Source organism: Mauremys reevesii, linkage group 8 (assembly GCF_016161935.1).
Source record: "Mauremys reevesii isolate NIE-2019 linkage group 8, ASM1616193v1, whole genome shotgun sequence".
Lineage (NCBI taxonomy): Eukaryota > Metazoa > Chordata > Testudines > Geoemydidae > Mauremys > Mauremys reevesii.
In genome coordinates this window covers 21,212,345-21,232,265 of record NC_052630.1, presented here as the reverse complement: position 1 = coordinate 21,232,265, position 19,921 = coordinate 21,212,345, and the positions used below count along the sequence as shown (strand labels likewise).

The 19,921-nt window shown below is 51.1% G+C and overlaps 1 protein-coding gene across 1 annotated transcript in view; it reads right to left on the bottom strand.

Moving 5' to 3' along the window:
- Nucleotides 1-1,222: 1,222 nt before the first annotated feature.
- AFAP1L1 (actin filament associated protein 1 like 1) overlaps nucleotides 1,223-19,921 on the bottom strand; it is a 62,245-nt gene continuing 43,546 nt past the window's right edge. The window contains exons 9-19 of the mRNA XM_039485517.1: nucleotides 18,550-18,645; nucleotides 17,991-18,075; nucleotides 17,308-17,460; nucleotides 10,943-11,154; nucleotides 9,706-9,851; nucleotides 8,814-8,892; nucleotides 8,453-8,564; nucleotides 7,573-7,737; nucleotides 5,936-6,114; nucleotides 4,729-4,857; nucleotides 1,223-3,504 (exon numbers count right to left, since the gene is read on the bottom strand). Coding sequence (XP_039341451.1) covers nucleotides 3,481-3,504; nucleotides 4,729-4,857; nucleotides 5,936-6,114; nucleotides 7,573-7,737; nucleotides 8,453-8,564; nucleotides 8,814-8,892; nucleotides 9,706-9,851; nucleotides 10,943-11,154; nucleotides 17,308-17,460; nucleotides 17,991-18,075; nucleotides 18,550-18,645 — 1,380 coding nt within the window. The 3' untranslated portion in view covers nucleotides 1,223-3,480. The remainder of the gene's footprint in view (nucleotides 3,505-4,728; nucleotides 4,858-5,935; nucleotides 6,115-7,572; nucleotides 7,738-8,452; nucleotides 8,565-8,813; nucleotides 8,893-9,705; nucleotides 9,852-10,942; nucleotides 11,155-17,307; nucleotides 17,461-17,990; nucleotides 18,076-18,549; nucleotides 18,646-19,921) is intronic.

Genomic DNA, 19,921 nt, shown 5'->3' with positions numbered 1-19,921 from the left:
CCATTTTTGGGTTGTGGAACCAGGCTGCCAGTGGGAGGGGACAACTCACCCTCCCCTTACCTAAATCCAGCCCAGGCACACCCCTTGCTGAGCTCAGTAAATGCGCACAGCCTGGGTTCTGTACAGCAGTCTCTTTATTAGGGGAAAAGGGGACAGCTCCAGAAAATGCAGATGGTTCTTACAGAGGAAGCATGGGGCACAACATGCTGAGCCAGGCACCTTCCATCCCCCATATCCAAAAGCAGGTGGCACAAGTGACACAGTGCTGCCCAGGCAGCAGGGATGCCTACCAGGCATGACCATGCCCAAGCTTCTGGCTCCAGGTTCCTGCTTGTTTCCCCACCCCTCCCAGCTTCGGTTGAGGCAGCAGGACTGAGAGCCAGAGACCGAGCCCCCATCCTGTAATCAAAGGGCACTGGGCAGGCACCGTACGGTGAAAGCCTTAGTTTCTTTATGGGAAGTAGCAGCATAGGTCTTGGCTCATTAGTGAGGGAGCACACCTGTGCCCCTGCTGGGCTGAGTTATAGGTGAAAAACCCTAGTGCAATACAGCAGGGAGGTTTGGTTTTGTTCTTCAGGCTTGTCACCAACAGATGGTTTGCTCTCTGTACATGACTGTATTACAGATCAGAGCCTGTGGCATGACACATCTGCCTCTGGGGATTAATGAAGCCATTACAGGCATGTGAGCAGAAGATCAGCACATATACACAAATCGCTGGCTCCAGCCCTGCCAGCATGAAGGGAAGAGGGTTAGGAGGAGAGAAAAGCATCATTTTGACAGGTTCAACTTTCATGCAGTTCTAGCCTGTTAAAAAATTAGAGACTAGAAACCTGGAGGAACCTATGGGGCTGAGACTGCAGCCTGTCCCAGCTACAAGGTCTGAGAAAGCCCTCTCTTGAGCTAGGGCTGGAGAAGGAATTGTTCTACCTAGAGGTGCACTAGAATGACCCTAGTGCAGCTTGAGTGCAAAGCATACAGTTACCGCAGGGATGCCTTTGGCCTAAGGTGTCTGACTGTAGGCTACCCACAGATAACTTGCAGCACGCTGGTGGGCATCTATCCCCTAAAATGAACTTGGAGCCCCTGCTTCAATTCCATGCTGACATTTCATGCCTTGTTGTCTTAGTGGAGAGCACTATAACTTGGGGGAGATGAAGATGGCTGCATATCGTGAAGTGACACCTGCCTTGAGCCAGGAAGACCACACAGCACTGAAGGAGACAGAGGGAGCAGTCTGCAGTGGCAAGGACATGGTGAGAGATGCTCTAGCATATGGTAGGAGTAGCTGTGGGTGCTGGGAGGGTGAGAGCGTTTCAAGGAACAGAAGCATCCAGTTCCCCTTCTTCCTACATCTTTGGAGACAAGGCCCAGCCTTCAACCAAACTGTGGAGAGGCAACAATCAAATAGCACCAAATCACAGCATAGGCTTGGGCATGGCCAGGGCTGTGAGATCAGAAATGTTCCTTAGCAGCCTCACCCACAGCATCCCACCATGGCTTGGAGACTACCCAGGGGCCAGGGCAAGGTTGCTGTCAGGGGCAGGGGATGCGGAGTCTCTGCAAAACTGGACTTTTATGAAGTCCACAGGCTTATCCAAGTGCATCATTCTCTTCTGTTCACTGATGCTGACTGCATCCAAGGCAGTGAAAAATCCCACTCAGGCACCTACCGCTCCAATACTCTGGTTTGACATTAAGACAACTGAGACTAGCAAGAGGGAGATTGAATCAATATTAACACTGCTACAGCATAATCTATGCTGAACCGTACTTGCCTGACTGTAAACCAGCTTGAGCTCTTGTGTATGTGGATGCAGGGTGCATTCAAATTGGATGAAGAACAAGTGATACATGAGGGGAGGAGGGGAAGCAGTATTTCTTTAGTGTGGACATTAGCTGGGGGTGGGGGATTTACAACTACCGAACAGCTCTGCAGGCAGGAACACACAGATGTTTTTGAGCCCAGCTCATTTTCCTGCAGTTGCTACTTTTATTAATGGTTGCTTAGCTAGTTATCATACAAATACCCTGAGGCAGTAAGTTCCACAGGTTCTGTTGTAGTGAAAGCTTACTGGCACATTACCCTTTGGTGCAGTCCAGGAATAAAGAGGAGTGCCTTGTGCTTTCCCTCTATCCCCCAGGCTTCCTGGCTCTGCTTACTCTTCTCCATACTACACTGGCTGAAATTGTTTCCTCTGTTCTTGCCCCCTTCCCTGGTCCTCCTCATCTTCCAGAGGCTGTCACTGAAATGGAGGTGTCCTGCCCTGCATGCAGTGTTGAGAATGTGCCATTAGTTCAGGCAATACCCTTATCTCCCCCATCCACAGCTCACCATCTGACAGTGCTTTAAGGTGGCGGCTCCCTATACCATCCCCCTGCCCCAAGATGCTGAGCCAGGCCCAAGTGGGGGTGCTTTCAGATGTTGGCAGCAGAACTTCCACAGCATTCGTTCTCCAAAGGCCGCCAGCCCTTGCCCTGCACTGGGTAGCGTTGCCCTGCAGCACAGCTGTTCCCGGCAGGAAGGAGACTAGAATTAGATCAAACAGTTGAGCCAGAAGCAACAAACTTGAGACAACCTGGCCCCCCACCACTCAGAGGTGCTGAGTGCACAAAGCTCCATGTGTGGTCAGGAGAGACTGGGGGGAGCAGTAGCTCTGAGAATTAAGCCCAGGGTGGCTCATGAACCCCAACACTGAGGCATCCAAAATCAGTGGCCACTTTAAAGTATAGCTTCCCAGCCTTCCTCTTCCCCTGCTGTGCTGAATTTATCTGATGTATATTAAAAAAAATACAAAAAGGACAACTGCAGCGTGACAGAAGAGACTGCAACAGGGCAGAGCCCACCCACTAAGTCAGACGCTCTAAGGGTCAGAGATCTAACAAACAAACAATACACAAGAAAGCACCATGGCCACACGGTCTCCTCCTAGGGCCTCTGGGTTTGGCTGCTGCAGAGGGGAGGAGACTAGGCTAGCTCCACACAATCTCTGCTCTGGTTGGGGATAGTGGACTAACTACGCCAATGGCCTGATCCAGTAAAATCACATGTAAATAGCACCACTTCCATGTAATGCCTCTAATGAAAGCTGATCCCACCCATCACTGGAGACTAGATCATATTGACCCACATTTGACAGAGGGAGGAAACTGAGCAGCAGGAGGTAAAGCACAATCTAGTCACAGACCACCTGTGGTGCAATCAAGACTAGCATTCCAGCTGCATGGGAGCCTTACGCTTGAAACATTCCCGCCCATTCCCAAATATCCCTCCCCTCTCCCCAACACCCAATCTTGTCTGCTTGCCAAACGGCCCCACCATTGGAAGGTGGGTGCTTTCCCCATGCCCCCATCCCCCTGCTGGAGAGCCACGCTTGCCAGAATCCTCTTCCACTCTCCCTGGGGAAAAGGGGCTTGCAGCTCTTCAGTGTGTCCCAGGGCCCGAGTCGGTTCGCAGCAGGTGAGGCCTGGCTGCCCCAGTTAGGTTTGCTTCATCTCCCACTCCTGCAATGCAAGGAAAAGGGGGGTGGGGGAAGGAGAGAAAGTTTCAGGGCATGTTGGCATGAAGAAAGAATCAGGCCCCACCGCTGCAGCTACTGAGCCCCATGCTGTAGACCAGGGGTCAGCAGCCTTTCAGAAGTGGTGTGCCGAGAATTCATTCACTCAGGTTTAAGGTTTCGCGTGCCAGTCATACACTAATGTTTTTAGAAGGTCTCTCTACAAGTCTAGAATATAGAACTAAACTATTGTTGTATGTAAAGTAAAGAAGGTTTTTTAAAATATTTAAGCAGCTTAATTTAAAATTAAATTAAAATGCAGATCCCCCCAGACCGGTGGCCAGGACCCAGGCAGTGTGAGCGCCACTGAAAAAATCAGCTCGTGTGCTGCCTTTGGCACACGTGCCATAGGTTGCCTACCCCTGATGTAGACCCTCAGGAGCCAGCAAGGGTACGTCTACCCTGCAGTTGAACGCCCGCAGCCGGCCCACGGCAGCTGACTCAGGCTCGCGGGACTGGGGCTGTATGATTGTTGTGTAGATGTTCGGACTCCGGCTGGAGCCTGGGCTCTGGGACTCCACGAAGGGAGAAGAGATCCCAGAGCCCAGGCTCCAGCCCGAGCCCAGATGTCTATTCTATGTGGCAGTTTCATAGCCCTGCAGCCTGAGCCCCATGAGCCCAATTCAGCGGACATGGGCCAGCCACAGGTTGGCAGCACAGACATACCCTGGTGGGCCAGGGTTTAGCTCTGAGTAGCTTCTTTAGCTTGTGAGATACTGTGTGGAAATTAGATATGGGGAAAGCCTGATGAGGCCTGATCTAGCTCCGCCGTTCAGGGACCAAGCCAGGCCAGCTCCCTACACTACTGCCTGCTACAGGGCTTTGGTCACTCTAGATTCCACGGTCTTCAGTGACTGAGCCACCACCATTGCCCTGGAAGTCAGGTCATGAGTTGCCACTGCCATGATCTCCCCCAGCCAACCTGAGGACTCTTAAGTCCCAAGGCTTCCCACCCTCTCAGCAGCCAGAGGGCAGGCACTGGCAGGGGGCTCTGCAGAACCTGGCAGAGCTGCTGATGCATGAGGGTGGGGGGTTGGGGGCAGGCAGGAATGGAACGGGGTGGGGTGACCAGCTGATTCCCCAGCCTCAGGGTCTAGGGATGGTGCAATGTCCAAACACCTGCTGGCAAGGCTCAGGAAGATGCTGCCAGGCTGGGAGGTCAGAGCTGTACCTTGGCCTTCTGCAGCACTTTCCCCTTGTTGGCAGGGAGGATGGAGGGGCTCCTCTTCCTCATTTCCGCCGCACAGTTCACCGGGACCAAGTGCTCCGTGGGGTTCCCATTTGGCTTATTTCCAGTCTCCTGGGGGTGGGGGGAGAATAATCCTTTAGAGACCCAGAAAGTAGTGACAGCAGGAGACAGGGAGACAGCCAGAGAGCCCAGATTAAAACACACTCACAGCCTCGGAATGTGGCAAGCAGCATTTACCATCCACTAATGGACTGCTGGGACCGGCTGAACACTAAGGGGCACTGGCAGAGCTGGTAGGAGCCCAGGACTGGAATAGCAGAGGGATCACTGCACAGCTGGGGAAAATCCTAGGACTGGAATGGCCAAATAGCAAGACAGCCGGGGGCTGCAGGGCAGGGCTGCCTCGGGTGGGATGAAATGAGCAAAGCAGAGGGGAGGCTGCAGGTCTCAAGACTGAGGTGCATAGGCCCTCCACTTGTATCCCTACGTCTCCCACCTGAAGCAGGCACAAGCCAACAGAAAAAACAGAGTCCCACCCACCTGCATTAGTAGGAGCATTGCCAGCAGATCAAAAGGAAGTGATTATTCCCCTCTATTTGGCACTGGTGAGGCCACATTAGGAGTATTGTGTCCAGTTTTAGGCCCCACACTACAGAAAGGATGTGGACAAATCAGAGAGTCCAGCAGAGGACAATGAAGATGATTAGGTGGCTGGGGCACATGATTTACGAGGCGAGGCTGAGGGAACAGGGCTTATTTAGTCTGCGGAAGAGAAGAGTGTGGGGGTGGGGATTTGATAGCAGCCTTCAGCTACCTAAGGGGGGTTCCAAAGAGGATGGAGCTCCGCTGTTCTTAGTGGTACCAGATGACAGAACAAGGAGTAATGGTCTCAAGTTGCAGAGGGGGAGGTTTAGGTTGGACATTAGGAAAAACTTTTTCACTAGTAGAGTGGTGAAGAACTGGAATGGGTTACCTAGGGAGGTGGTGGAATCTCCTTAGAGGTTTAAGGTCAGGCTTGACAAAGCCCTGGCTGGGATGATTTAGTTGGGGATTGGTCCTGCTTTGAGCAGGGGGCTGGACTAGATGACCTCCTGAGGTCTCTTCCAACCCTGAGATTCTATGATTCTGCAGGGGAACAGGAACCTGCTGGAAGACCAGGGCTGTGGAAAGGAAGGCAGTGACTCCATACCCCATTTTCAGCTTTGCTGGTCACGGTGAGCCCCAGAGCTGGCCCTCCTGCTAGCGACTGTTTCAACCGGTCCTTCACCTCCGTCAGCTTGAGCTCTAGGTCCACGCGCTGCTCCTCCTTCCCTTTGCACTGCTCCTCCAGGGCCACCACCTGCTCCTCCAGCTCCTTCAGCTTCCTCCCTGATTGAAGGAGACAAGGAACAAGACCAATCAGGTCCCGTTGGCTCAGCACAGAGCCACGAAGAGATGAGATAGGGTTTGTAGAGTGAAGGAGGCTCCCAAGCCCAAAATTTACCACCCCCGCCAGTGAGTGTGGTTTGCAGGGGGCAGCTGTGATGTGTCAGCACCTAGGAGATCTCAGATCAGCCATTCTGGTGAGGGCCTGTTAATATCCATTAACCATGCCCTGCAGCAGCCTCTCTCCTTTGCTAGGATTTATCAGTACAGTAGAACCTCAGAGTTACGAACACCAGAGTTACAAACTGATCCGTCAATCACACAATCAGGCAGCAGCAGAGACAGAACCCCCAAGTACAGTACAGTGTTAAATGTAAATTACTAAAAAATAAAGGGAAAGCAGCATTTTTCTTCTGCATGGTAAAGTTTCAAAGCTGTATTAAGTCAATGTTCAGTTGTAAACTTTTGAAAGAACCGTAACGTTTTGTTCAGAGTGACGAACATTTCAGAGTTACGAGCAACCTCCAATCCCGAGGTGTTCGTAACTGAGGTGCTCCTATGTAGTACTAGTACGTTCTCTGCTCTGCCTTTTCAACCTTAGAAGCTGAAAAGGAAACAATACAAGGACCTGCTTTTTTACTGGAGGGACACACACCTATTTGGCCACTAGGTGATGCTGTTGGGCACCGTTTGAGGTGGCCGCAGCAGCAGGTGCACCAGATCCCTGCTGACTCAGCACTAGAGCTGGGACCCAATGTTCTGCCCAGCAGAGTGGAAAGCACTAGCCAGGTTGGCAGACGGCTGAAGGCACAGCCCGGCCCTGAGAGGGGGTGCCAGGAACAAGGAATACAAAGAACAAAGGAGCACAGTATCTCCAGCAGAGGGCATTCTACTGCATCCAAGCTGGGGCTGGGCCAGCAGGGAGTCAGCAGCACCAGGGCTGGGAGAGAAGATGGTACAGTCATGTGCAACCCCCATGATGGGGCAGGGGAGGGTGGGGGTAGGAGTTTGCTGAATAATAGTTGACGCCTACACTCTTGGCTAGCAAAGGCAGGAGGTGGGCCTGTCTGCACAGTCGGGGGAGAGAGGAAGGGGCTCTCTCGGGTTCAGGGTGTGACCAAGGAGATGGCAGGACTGTCATGCTCATGAGAAGTCTGGAGGACTGGACCAGCAGGGAGCCTTTCCAGTGCATGGCCAGAGCTGGGACCAGAACAGGTCAGCAGCAGCAGGTCAGGCTAGGGGGCATCGGCAGAGCTGGATGGAAGAAACTTGCACCATTTTGCTGGGTTTTATTCACCCTGACTCATCCCTGCTTTGCTGGGCACTAAAAATCCACCAGCCTCATTGCTGAGATGTCCTCTGGTCTGGTGACTGTTGCCATGATCCCATATTGGAGGGCTGGGTTCAGATCAGCCAGGGGGGGCATTTCCTTGCCTGCCTGGGCTGCAGCAGGCTCCATACCTGTGCTGCTTTTCATGGCCTCCCGGAGTTCCCTTTTCTCCTTGCGCAGGGTCACCAGCTCATTCCGGATAGAAGCTCTCTCCTTCTCCAGCTTCTCTTTCTCCGTCAGGAACATCCTGGCATCCTCCTCGGCCCGGTTCTTCCCATACTTGTACTGGGTGGCATCTACAGAACAAGGACATAGTTGGTCAGGCAGGGAGTTTGCACATTAGCCCCTGCCTCTATAGAGGAGAGCAAAATGCAGGCTCAGCGAGAGGAGTTCAGGACTCGCAGCTTGATGTCTCCGTTTCCATGATGGGAGTGTCACAGATTAGCCGGGTCAGCTCCCGAGGCTGCACTAGGCCGTGGCGGGGAGAAGGGGCTGCCTGTGGAAACGACGACATCACACCAGTCTCCCCAGGAAGAGGCATTGAAGCCCATGCAGGCTCAGTGTGAACCTGGCACCTCCTTCCCCATTGCCTGCGGAGGGGTTGCTTTTTGTTAGTGAATTCAGGGCAGATGAAAGGTGCCAGAGGAGCAGCTGAGTCCCCATTCTGTCCTTAGCAGGGGCAGTTCATGCTTCCCAGTCATCACAGCAGGCAAACATACTAGAGCCCTGGGCTGGGAAGGAGAAGCTGCAGGTCCCTCAGATCAGCCTGCCAGTTACTCCAGTTCCTAAAGGACACATGGCCACCTGCAACCATCACTAGCCCACACGGGACTAAGACCCCACCAGCTCATCTCAGTGGCTGGGAATGGCTCCTGCTATTAGTGACCTGGGGCTCGATAGGAAGAGGTGACCAGAGATGGGAGGCTCCAATCCCTGAGCCAACTGGTCCCCTCCCATGTGGCTGAGATTTGGTCCCATAGCACATCTGCCGGTGGGCGAATCTGAACCTACTTGATGCATGTCTTTTGACTTTGACTTGCGGGTCCACGCAGCGTGACGACTCACTGCAGGACGAGGCATGCCGCTTCACCTGGGCCCCCGACGGCCGCGGTGGCTCCTCTGCCTGCATGGATGGACGCAATGAAAACAGATCCCCGCAAAGACACTGTGGCATCTGTACTAGGCAGGAGCAGAAATCCACACTCAGGGCGGGGTGACTGCTGAGAAACTGTGGGCCCCAAGTGCCACTGAGGGGCAGGGGGTGCCTGTCTCCCCAACATTCAGTTACTTGGAGGTCGCAAGAGGTTGGGTGGGAGAAGGACCATGGCCTCTCCGGGGGAGGAGTGTGATAGGAAGCAAGCCACATTCGTACCTGCACCTTCTCGTAGGGGACGTCATCATACACCACCCGGGAAGAGTCAGCCTGGCTCTCATGGGAGGCGCTGGCCCACCTGGGGAGGTAGAGAGTGTCAGGCCCTCCCACACAGCAGCAACACACCATCCTTCTCTAGCTCCTTCCACCCAGAGATCTCAAAGCACTTTGCAAACTTTCATGAGTTAGTGCTGCCTCCCCTCCCCCATGCAGTCCCCAAACCACTGCGAGCCGAGCCCTGCTTCAGGGAAATGAAGCCAGTCAGGCACTGCCCCCCTGGCCACATCCCATGTGCTGGTTAAAGATGGGGAGGCTTTTATTTGTGTGTTCCACACCTCCCCACCCTCAGCTTGCCCTTTGCCCCCCTTCCGCCCCCCCGACACCTTCTCCCAGAGGCAGGTGCCCCACACTTTTGGAAATGTGGTAATAGATATTATCCCATTCCAGAAGCAAACGAGGCACAGAGATACGGTGACTTGACCAAGTCCACTCAGCATAGCCAGAGCTACCAGGTCCCAGTCCTGAGCTCCAGTCCCTAGACAGCTTTTAGAAGGCACACACAGCTCAGGGCCCCACAAATCATAACCCCCCTGCTGCTTTTCCCACTGCATGTCCCTACCCCACAACACTACTCATGGGGCAGGTGATTTATTCTGGCTCTGAGGACGTATGCAGTGACTTGGGGCTGTGTTGCCACCTGGGTTTGGAGACACAAGATGCATCCACGGTGGAAGTGCTGCTGGCTAGGATGGCCTCACGGAGTTTTGCTCTCCCAGGCTCAGCTGGGGGGGGGGGGGAGACCAGGTGAGCCTCATGCCAGAGTGAATGCACACACACACACACACACACACACACACACACACCCCAGAACAATGGGAGGAGAGCCCCTTACAGATAGGAGTGTCTCACAGCGGTGACTATGTTGGCTATTGTCTCTACATCCACGTAGTCATAGTGCAAGGCCTCCGGGGTTTTCTGGGAGCCAGTCTCAACCAGCAGGAGGCCAAGCCAGCGGCCCAGATCTTCAGAGCAGTTTGCCTAGGGGGCAAGAAAGCCATCGTCATGAGCACCAGGCCCCTGGGTATGCATCTCCCCTTCACATCTCTCCAGGTAGATGACCCATATCCTGCAGAGCATGGGCCGGAAGTTACACCAATATTTCTCCTCACCCCCCAAAACCTCCTTGCTTTGGGTCTCCCCCAACCAGCCCAACCCACCCATGTCACGCAAGAAAGCACAGGCCTCTGCTCATATGAAGACATACTGCATCTCAGCATGTGTTGCAGTACGTCTTCAACTTTGCGTGGGGTTGGGTAGGGACGGGCTTCCCAGGGGAACTGGGAAGAAGTTACCCTCCCTAGAGAATGAAGTTGCTCTCGCCACATGGCACCGAACCAGATTCCATCAGCCCAAGTACCCGCCAAGCTCTGCTCCTGTGCAGGGGAGCCGTTGGGTTGAAGCTAAGAGTCAAATGAGTTCATTCACCTGCCGTGATTTGCCTGGTTCAACGAGTCCAGCAGCTTCTCTGTGCTGATACTATCAGCATCTGGGCTGCTGCTATACAGTCATTCAGACCCAAGTGAAATTACTTCATGTATTTCATTCACTTGTCTGAAGCACCTTAACAGGGTGCCCCACGCATGGCTGCTTTGATCAGTCATGGAATAAAAACTTCATAGCCTAAGGGATCCTGCCAAGATAAAGATTAAATTGAAAAGACCCCAAATCCCTTGCCTGTGTAACGAGGTGCGCCACAGATTATTGATGAAAATTTCAGAGGCTGCTTAGCATGGTTTATGTGCTCGCCTGCATTTGGCTGGCTCGGCAGCAAAACACGACTTGGCTTTTTGGTTCTAGGCAATTTCACTTGCCTGGGCCATGCACCAGCCCACCTGGCTGCATTTGGGGTCTCAACCCCTTCCCTGGCAGTGCTTTAAGTTAAGGTTAAGGTTAAGGTTTCCATTTAGAATCTATTTGGTCTCTGTTCAGTTCTGGGTTTGGTTAAACCGTTAAGGAAACGGACCAGGATTTGGACCCAAACTGCCCATCCACGTCTTCCAGAGTGAGGCAGGAAAAGCCTCTACAGCCCACATGCCTCACCTCGGAGCCACTGAGAACGAAACACTCACCTCCAAGGCAGAGACCTCCTGCCCACTGCGAAGGATGCGGAAAGCAAGCGGGTGTTTAGGGCCTAGGCCTGGCACCACCTCACAGCCGCGCAGGACGATGGCATTCACGTGCGTCCGCAAGTCGGAGCGGTCCTTGTGGAAATAGAGCGTGTTGCCTTTCAAGCAACACCAACGCTCCTTCCAGCACTGGTTAACCAGGACATTCAGGTAACCTGCAGGGAGAGCCGGTTCCCAAAGGGAAGAGAGTCTCAGTTCATTAGGTCCAGCTGATATGCACTACCAAGCATGATGCTAAAGGAAAGGTGGAAAGCGAAAGCCAATCGGGGCTGGGTGGGAGGCTCCGAAAGGTTGTTTGTCTCGCTCTACTTCAGTCAGTGGGTCTGTCTACACTAATGAGACACCCGTGGCTGGCCTGTGCCAACTGACTCAGATTCGTAGGGCTCGGGCAAAGAGGCTGTTTAATTGCAGTGTAGACATTCGGGCTCAGGCTGCAGCTGGGGCCCTCTCACCTCACAGGGTCCTAGACCTGGGGCTCCAGCCCAAGCCTGGACACGTAGACCAGTTAAACAGCCCTACAACCCAAGCCCCACGCGCCCGAGTCAGCTGGCGCAGGCCAGCCGCGGGTGTTTAACTACTGTGATCCCTGTCGTACCCAGAGTCTGAAATGCTGCTCTGCAGTATCCTACCAAGATACGTCCAGGCCTGTCAGGGAATCACGGCCGATCTCCCTACGTCTGGGTAGGCCTTGTTCCCCCACATTGTTCTGGCAGTCGAAGCACTCCACAGGGGCAGGACTCTCTCTCTGGACACCAGCAGATCTGCCCCTTAGAACGGCAGAACTCCAAATCAAAGGCCCAAGTGCAGCTTGGTCTTTAGTAAGTTCATACTCTGCAAAATCTCTGCTGAAGTCAACAGGATGTTTGCCCAAGTAAGGACATTAGGATTTGTCCACAGAAACTGTAGATGCAGAAGCCTTGTGAGGTTACCATGCTCATCCCCTTGTTTTGAGGGCAGGATTCATGAGGTAAATGGTCCAGCAGTTAGGGCACTAGCCTGGGACTAATGAGACCTGGAATCCATTTCCAGCTCCAGCACAGACCGCCAGTGTGACTGATCACTCGGTCTCTGTGTCTCAGTTCCCCATGGGATAAGTGCACTTCCCCATCTCCCAGGGGTGTAGCAAGGATAGCTACATCCAAGATTGTGATGCACTTGGGTGTTATGGGAATGGGGGCCAGTATGAGTCTCTCAGACAGACATATGGAGCTTCATTGATTTTCTTTAGCAGCATCTTATCTCAGGGCATTTTGAGCAACTTACTAAACTCATAGAATCATAAGGCTGGAAGGGACCTTGGAAAGTCATGATGTCCAGCCTCCTGCAGAGAGGCATGACCACATAAACCTTGATCATCCCTGACAGGTGTGTGACCCACCTGTCCTTGAAAGCCTCCAATGACAGGGATTCCACAACCTCCCCTGGAAGTCTATTCCAGAGCTTAACTACCTTTATCGTTAGAAAGTTTGTCCTAATATGTAACCTAAATAGCCCTTGCTGCAGAGAAGGCAATTACTTCTTGTCCTACCTTCAGTGGATATGAGGAGCAACTGATCACCACCCTGTTTATAACAGCCGTTAACATACTTGGAGACTATTAGGTCCCTCCTTAATCCTCTTTTCTCAAGACTAAATATGCTAGTATTTTTAATCTTTCCTCATAGGTCAGGTTTTCTAAATCTTATCATTTTTGTTATTCTCCTCTGGACTGTCTCCACTTTTAATAAACCCCAGAATAATTATAGCCTTTTTTGCAACTGCATTACATTGTCAACTCAATTTGTGGTCCACTACAACCCCCAGATCTATAGTGGTATCATCTAGCCAGTTATTTCCCCTTTTGTAGCTGTGCATTTGATTTTTCCTTCCTAAGTGAAGTAGGTTGCACTTGTCTTTATTCAATTTCATCTCATTGATTTCAGACCAATTCTTCAATTTGTCAAGGTTGTTTTGAATTCTAATCCTGGCTTCCGAAGTGCTTGCAACCCCACCCAGCTTGGAGTTAGACATTTTTATAAGCATACTCCCCACTCCATTATCCACGTCATTAATGAAAATATTGACTAGTACTAACCCCAGGACTGAGCCCTGCGGAACCCCACTAGATACACCCTCCCAATTTGACAGCAGACCATTGATAATTACTCTAAGTGACTATTGTCTTTCAACCAGTTGTGCTCCCACCTTATAGAAATTTCAATTAGACCATATTTCCCTAGTTTGCTTATTAGAATGAACATAAGAAAGGCCGTACCGGGTCAGACCAAAGGTCCATCTAGCCCAGTATCTGTCTACCGACAGTGGCCAATGCCAGGTGCCCCTGAGGGAGTGAACCTAACAGGCAATGATCAAGTGATCTCTCTCCTGCCATCCATCTCCATCCTCTGACGAACAGAGGCTAGGGACACCATTCTTACCCATCCTGGCTAATAGCCATTTATGGACTTAGCCACCATGAATTTATCCAGTCCCCTTTTAAACATTGTTATAGTCCTAGCCTTCACAACCTCCTCAGGTAAGGAGTTCCACAAGTTGACTGTGTGCTGCGTGAAGAAGAACTTCCTTTTATTTGTTTTAAACCTGCTGCCTATTAATTTCATTTGGTGACCCCTAGTTCTTGTATTATGGGAATAAGTAAATAACTTTTCCTTATCCACTTTCTCAACATCACTCATGATTTTATATACCTCTATCATGTCCCCCCTTAGTCTTCTCTTTTCCAAACTGAAGAGTCCTAGCCTCTTTAATCTTTCCTCATATGGGACCCTCTCTAAACCCCTAATCATTTTAGTTGCTCTTTTCTGAACCTTTTCTAGTGCTAGAATATCTTTTTGAGGTGAGGAGACCACATCTGTACACAGTATTCGAGATGTGGGCGTACCATGGATTTATATAAGGGCAATAATATATTCTCAGTCTTATTCTCTATCCCCTTTTTAATGATTCCTAACATCCTGTTTGCTTTTTTGATCGCCTCTGCACACTGCGTGGACATCTTCAGAGAACTATCCACAATGACTCCAAGATCTTTTTCCTGACTCGTTGTAGCTAAATTAGCCCCCATCATGTTGTATGTATAGTTGGGGTTATTTTTTCCAATGTGCATTACTTTACATTTATCCACATTAAATTTCATTTGCCATTTTGTTGCCCAATCACTTAGTTTTGTGAGATCTTTTTGAAGTTCTTCACAATCTGCTTTGGTCTTAACTATCTTGACTAGTTTAGTATCATCTGCAAACTTTGCCACCTCACTGTTTACCCCTTTCTCCAGATCATTTATGAATAAATTGAATAGGATTGGTCCTAGGGCTGACCCTTGGGGAACACCACTAGTTACCCCTCTCCATTCTGAGAATTTACCATTAATTCCTACCCTTTGTTCCCTGTCCTTTAACCAGTTCTCAATCCATGAAAGGACCTTTCCTTTTATCCCATGACAGCTTAATTTACGTAAGAGCCTTTGGTGAGGGACCTTGTCAAAGGCTTTCTGGAAATCTAAGTACACTATGTCCACCGGATCCCCCTTGTCCACATGTTTGTTGACCCCTTCAAAGAACTCTAATAGATTAGTAAGACACGATTTCCCTTTACAGAAACCATGTTGACTATTGCTCAAGAGTTTATGTTTTTCTATGTGTCTGACAATTTTATTCTTTACTATTGTTTCAACTAATTTGCCCAGTACCGACGTTAGACTTACCGGTCTGTAATTGCCAGGATCACCCCTAGAGCCCTTTTTAAATATTGGCGTTACATTAGCTAACGTCCAGTCACTGGGTACCGAAGCCGATTTAAAGGACAGGTTACAAACCTTAGTTAATAGTTCCGCAACTTCACATTTGAGTTCTTTCAGAACTCTTGGGTGAATGCCATCTGGTCCCGGTGACTTGTTAATGTTGAGTTTATCAATTAATTCCAAAACCTCCTCTAGTGACACTTCAATCTGTGACAGTTCCTCAGATTTGTCACCTACAAAAGCCAGCTCAGGTTTGGGAATCTCCCTAACATCCTCAGCCGTGAAGACTGAAGCAAAGAATCCATTTAGTTTCTCCGCAATGACTTTATCATCTTTAAGCGCTCCTTTTGTATTTTCATCGTCAAGGGGCCCCACTGGTTGTTTAGCAGGCTTCCTGCTTCTGATGTACTTAAAAAACATTTTGTTATTACCTTTGGAGTTTTTGGCTAGCCGTTCTTCAAACTCCTCTTTGGCTTTTCTTATTACACTCTTGCACTTAAGTTGGCAGTGTTTGTGCTCCTTTCTATTTGCCTCACTGGGATTTGACTTCCACTTTTTAAAGGAAGTCTTTTTATCTCTCACTGCTTCTTTTACGCCCACACCTCGAATACTGTGTACAGATGTGGTCTCCTCACCTCAAAAAAGATATTCTAGCACTAGAAAAGGTTCAGAAAAGAGCAACTACAATGATTAGGGGTTTAGAGAGGGTCCCATATGAGGAAAGATTAAAGAGGCTAGGACTCTTCAGTTTGGAAAAGAGAAGACTAAGGGGGGACATGATAGAGGTATATAAAATCATGAGTGATGTTGAGAAAGTGGATAAGGAAAAGTTATTTACTTATTCCCATAATACAAGAACTAGGGGTCACCAAATGAAATTAATAGGCAGCAGGTTTAAAACAAATAAAAGGAAGTTCTTCTTCACGCAGCACACAGTCAACTTGTGGAACTCCTTACCTGAGGAGGTTGTGAAGGCTAGGACTATAACAATGTTTAAAAGGGGACTGGATAAATTCATGGTGGCTAAGTCCATAAATGGCTATTAGCCAGGATGGGTAAGAATGGTGTCCCTAGCCTCTGTTCGTCAGAGGATGGAGATGGATGGCAGGAGAGAGATCACTTGATCATTGCCTGTTAGATTCACTCCCTCAGGGGCACCTGGCATTGGCCACTGTCGGTAGACAGATACTGGGCTAGATGGACCTTTGGTCTGACCCGGTACGGCCTCTCTTATGTTCTTATGTACATGGTTGTTAAGCCACGGTGGCTCTTTTTTAGTTCTTTTACTGTTTTTCTTAATTTGGGGTATACATTGAAGTTGGGCCTCTATTATGGTGTCTTTAAAAAGGGCCCACGCAACTTGCAGGGATTTCACTTTAGTCACTGTATCTTTTAACTTTTGTCTAACTAACCCCCTCATTTTTGTATAGTTCCCCCTTTTGAAATTAAAGGCCACAGTGTTGGGCAGTTGAGATGTTCTTCCCACCACAGGGATGTTGAATGCTATTGTATTATGGTCACTATTTCCAAGTGGTCCTGCTATAGTTACCTCTTGGACCAGCTCCTGCACTCCACTCAGGATTAAATCTAGAGTCGCCTCTCCCCTTGTGGGTTCCCGTACCAGCTGCTCCATGAAGCAGTCATTTAAAGTATCGAGAAATTTTGTCTCTGCATTTCGTCCTGAAGTGAAATGTTCCCAGTCAATATGGGGATAATTGAAATCCCCCACTATTATTGGGTTCTTAATTTTGATAGCCTCTCTAATTTCCCTTAGCATTTCATCATCACTATTACTGTCCTGGTCAGGTGGCCGATAATGTCATGTGGACTGTGTCAAAAGCCTAACTCAATTAAGTCATATAACATCTAATGCTTCTCCCCATACACTAAGCCAGTAACCCTGACAAAGGAGGAAATTAAGTTGGTTTGGCATGATTTGTCCTTGACGAATCCATGCTGGTTGTTCCTTAGAACTCTCCTCTCCTCTAGGGGTTTACAAATGGATTGTTTAATAACTTGTTCCAATTGTTTATGTAACTTGCAGGCTTTAGCTCTACCACTCTAGCTTAGAAGAGAGAAAACCAAATCACCCTGTTCACATGGCACTTAACACAGAGAGCACCTGACAGCTGTGTGGTCCCAGCACCTCGCCAGATGTGTACCCGGAGTGCTCTGCCCCGGGTGCAACAGTCTGGTCCTGCAATCACAGGCTGGAGACACTGAGCTAGAAGAGAGTGTGTGCGTGCGCGTGTGTGTAAGTGTAAAAAGCGATGGAGGAGGTCAATCCCAGGCTACAAGCTTGTAGTAGGAAATCCCTTTCCATTTTATGGCAGAGCCCCTGATGCTGTCGCAGGGCTAGTGAGCAACGGGTGGAATTCAGAGGAAACAGTGAAATTCCCTGTGTCTTGGATGGTGTCCCCATCCCACTACTGGGTGGTCTGTCTGATGGGCAAGAGAAAGGCCTTGTGGCACAACTTACACCTAGCACCAAGTCCCCTAGGAACAACATCCACCTAGACCCAGAAAAACTCCTTCTGGCTCCCATCGCCCCAGAGCGCTAGGTACGAACCACAGCAGGGGATGTCCTCCTCGGTGGAGGACGTCTGCGTGTCCTCAGGGGATGGCTTCTTTTTGGAGAAGCTGATGATCCTGGTGATTTTCCTCCCGGCTGCCCGGCTCACTGAGCCCTTCAGTTCAGCCAAGCCACTCTTCTTGCCTTTTCCTGGGAACAGGGAGGAGAGCTCAGCTCAGGAGTAAATGGCAACCCCCTATCCCCCAAGGCTGGCCAAAGCAAAGAGGTCACTGTAGTACCATCTCTCAGGCTGGGCTTTGCAATGAGAGCAGGAAGGGGTTTTGGGTGTCAGACAGCGGCAAGGAGAGGAGGGCAGAGGGGGGAGAGATACACCTATGGGGCAAGAGCTGGACATCCTCACCCCCAGCAATTGTTGCACTTCAGAGAACTGGTGCATGGAGCCAGGGGCAGATTCAGGCAGAGGCTGCAAATATTTCTCTGTAGCACGGGCCTCAGCAACTCCACCACATGCAGCAGGGCCGCATGGCAGTGAGGGGAAGCTATACCAGCAGGCATGGGTGTCCCCTTCCCACCTCCTGGCAGCCGGCGGCTTATTGAGACAGCTGCAGAGAGGTGATGAGGATGCTTCCTGCAGTGGGGTGGACCCTCCCCTGCACCTCTCCCCCCAGCAGTGCCAGCCCATGGGCCCACAATGGTCAGAGCAGGGCTGGGGCTCTCACCGTGCTCCCTTCGGCGCATGGGGGTGCAGTTCTCTCCTGCTGCCACACTGTCCGAGTCAGACGTCTGTTTGTCTTGTGATAACCTCTGCGGGGAGGAGGGCAGGCATCCATTTCAGTGCAGTTCCTCTCTCCATCCCTTCCTCCCCTTGACATAGGTCCCCATGGCTTTTAACCACGTCAATGCCGCACTGAGTGACCATCCCTGACCGAAGTTCTGCGAGTCTGGCAAAGGTCAGTGTCCAGCCTAGCTCCTGATAGCCCCACCCTAGGCAGGGGGACAGGAAAGGGCATATGCCCCACCCCCCTAGAGGAACCCCCATCTCCATTCCAGGGCTGGCTGGGGAGGTGGTCTTGGCTTTTTGTCGCCCATTGGAGGGGGACCCCTTCTGCTATCATAGGGGGTGCCACAGAAGGGCCATGCAACCAATGGGAGCAAGGCTGATCTTGTAGAACCCAGGAACCCAGCCTTCAGCTGCCCGATTCCTGAGAGCGTAGTCACTGTTCCCTTCTGCTGTGTATCACTAACCCCCAGCCACCCGCACTGGCAGGGGAGAGACACCTTGTCAAGGTCCATCTTGCAATGCAGCACAGGGGATGTAGGGGCTTCAGTCACACCTGTTCCTCCTCCACTGGCACTGCTCCCTTCCTTTATCACCTGTGGAGACAGACCACTCAGCACCAGCCTCTCAGGGCCCACAGGGAGCGACTGAGCCCCCAGTCGTCACCCCAGTAACAAAGGAGCTCTGACCACACTGCTTGACCCGACCACAGCAAACAGCATTTTGCCGTAGCTATTTATGAACTATCCCTTCCTGGAATGATTGATCCAGTCCCCTGCTGCCTTCCAGGGGGAACAAAGCAACACGTTGTGCCCTGAAAGCTCCCTTTGGAGCAGGGTCTTGAAACTCCCTCCACAAAGTCCTGTTTGAGATAATAAATGGTTTGGCCATTAAAAAGGTTCAGGGACATTTAACGAGGACTCGGACTACAGTCACAAAGGCCCCTTAGGTTCCAGCTAGCTGATCTGGGAAGCTTTGGCAATCTCCTACAGGGGTTCTGCCCAAGGTACCTATACGACCCCATCACCATAGATAGCATCTGAGCACCACAATCTTTTACGTACTGATCACCAGGAAGGCTGTAGCAGAGCAGGGAATTGAGTCTGTGTCTCCTGAGTCCCAGATTAGGGCCTTGACCATCCTTCCTGTGAGGTTGTGGTGAGCCTAGGCTCTCTGGGGAGATGCCGGTCAGGATGGACACGGCATGAGGACAACCCACCCTGCACTGCTTCAGCCTTCCCGTGTCCCATCCCTGCCAGCCAGCAAAAGGAGAGGGGTGATGAAAAGCTGCTACAATCATAATGTGGGTGACCAGAACTTCTTGCTCATCTCCACACAGGTGCAGCCTGGGAGAAGTTCTCCCATCCCTCCTCCTCCCTCACGGGGCCCTTAACCAAGGCACATGCAGTAGCCAGGCTGAGTAGGGCGGACCTGACAGCACCAGGAGCCCTGGAGTGCAGCATAACAGGGCAGGGGGGCAGAAATGGGACAGGGTTGGCGTCCCAATCTCTCAGCAGTGAAATGCCCCACATCAGCAGATTGGGGTGGGCAGGAGCTCAGACTCGCCAGGGGGGAGGTGGTGCTATTTAAATGCACTCCTGTTTCAGGCCTTTACACGCTGCCAGCTCAAAGGCAGATCCGGTAACTTCACCGGACAGTTTCGAAGCTACACAGCCTCCCACTGGCAGAACAAAGGCAGGAAAAAGGAGGGGGAGGGTAAACAAACAGCTCCCCTCTCCCTCTGCCCATGGGACTCCAGCTTATCACACGGGGAGCGGAAAGGGGCCGGGGCTCCCTGGGCCTGGTAGCTCGCCCCACAGCTGGTGTCCCAGTCTGGCAGGAATGATAAAAGATGGGTGGAAAAATCGCCTT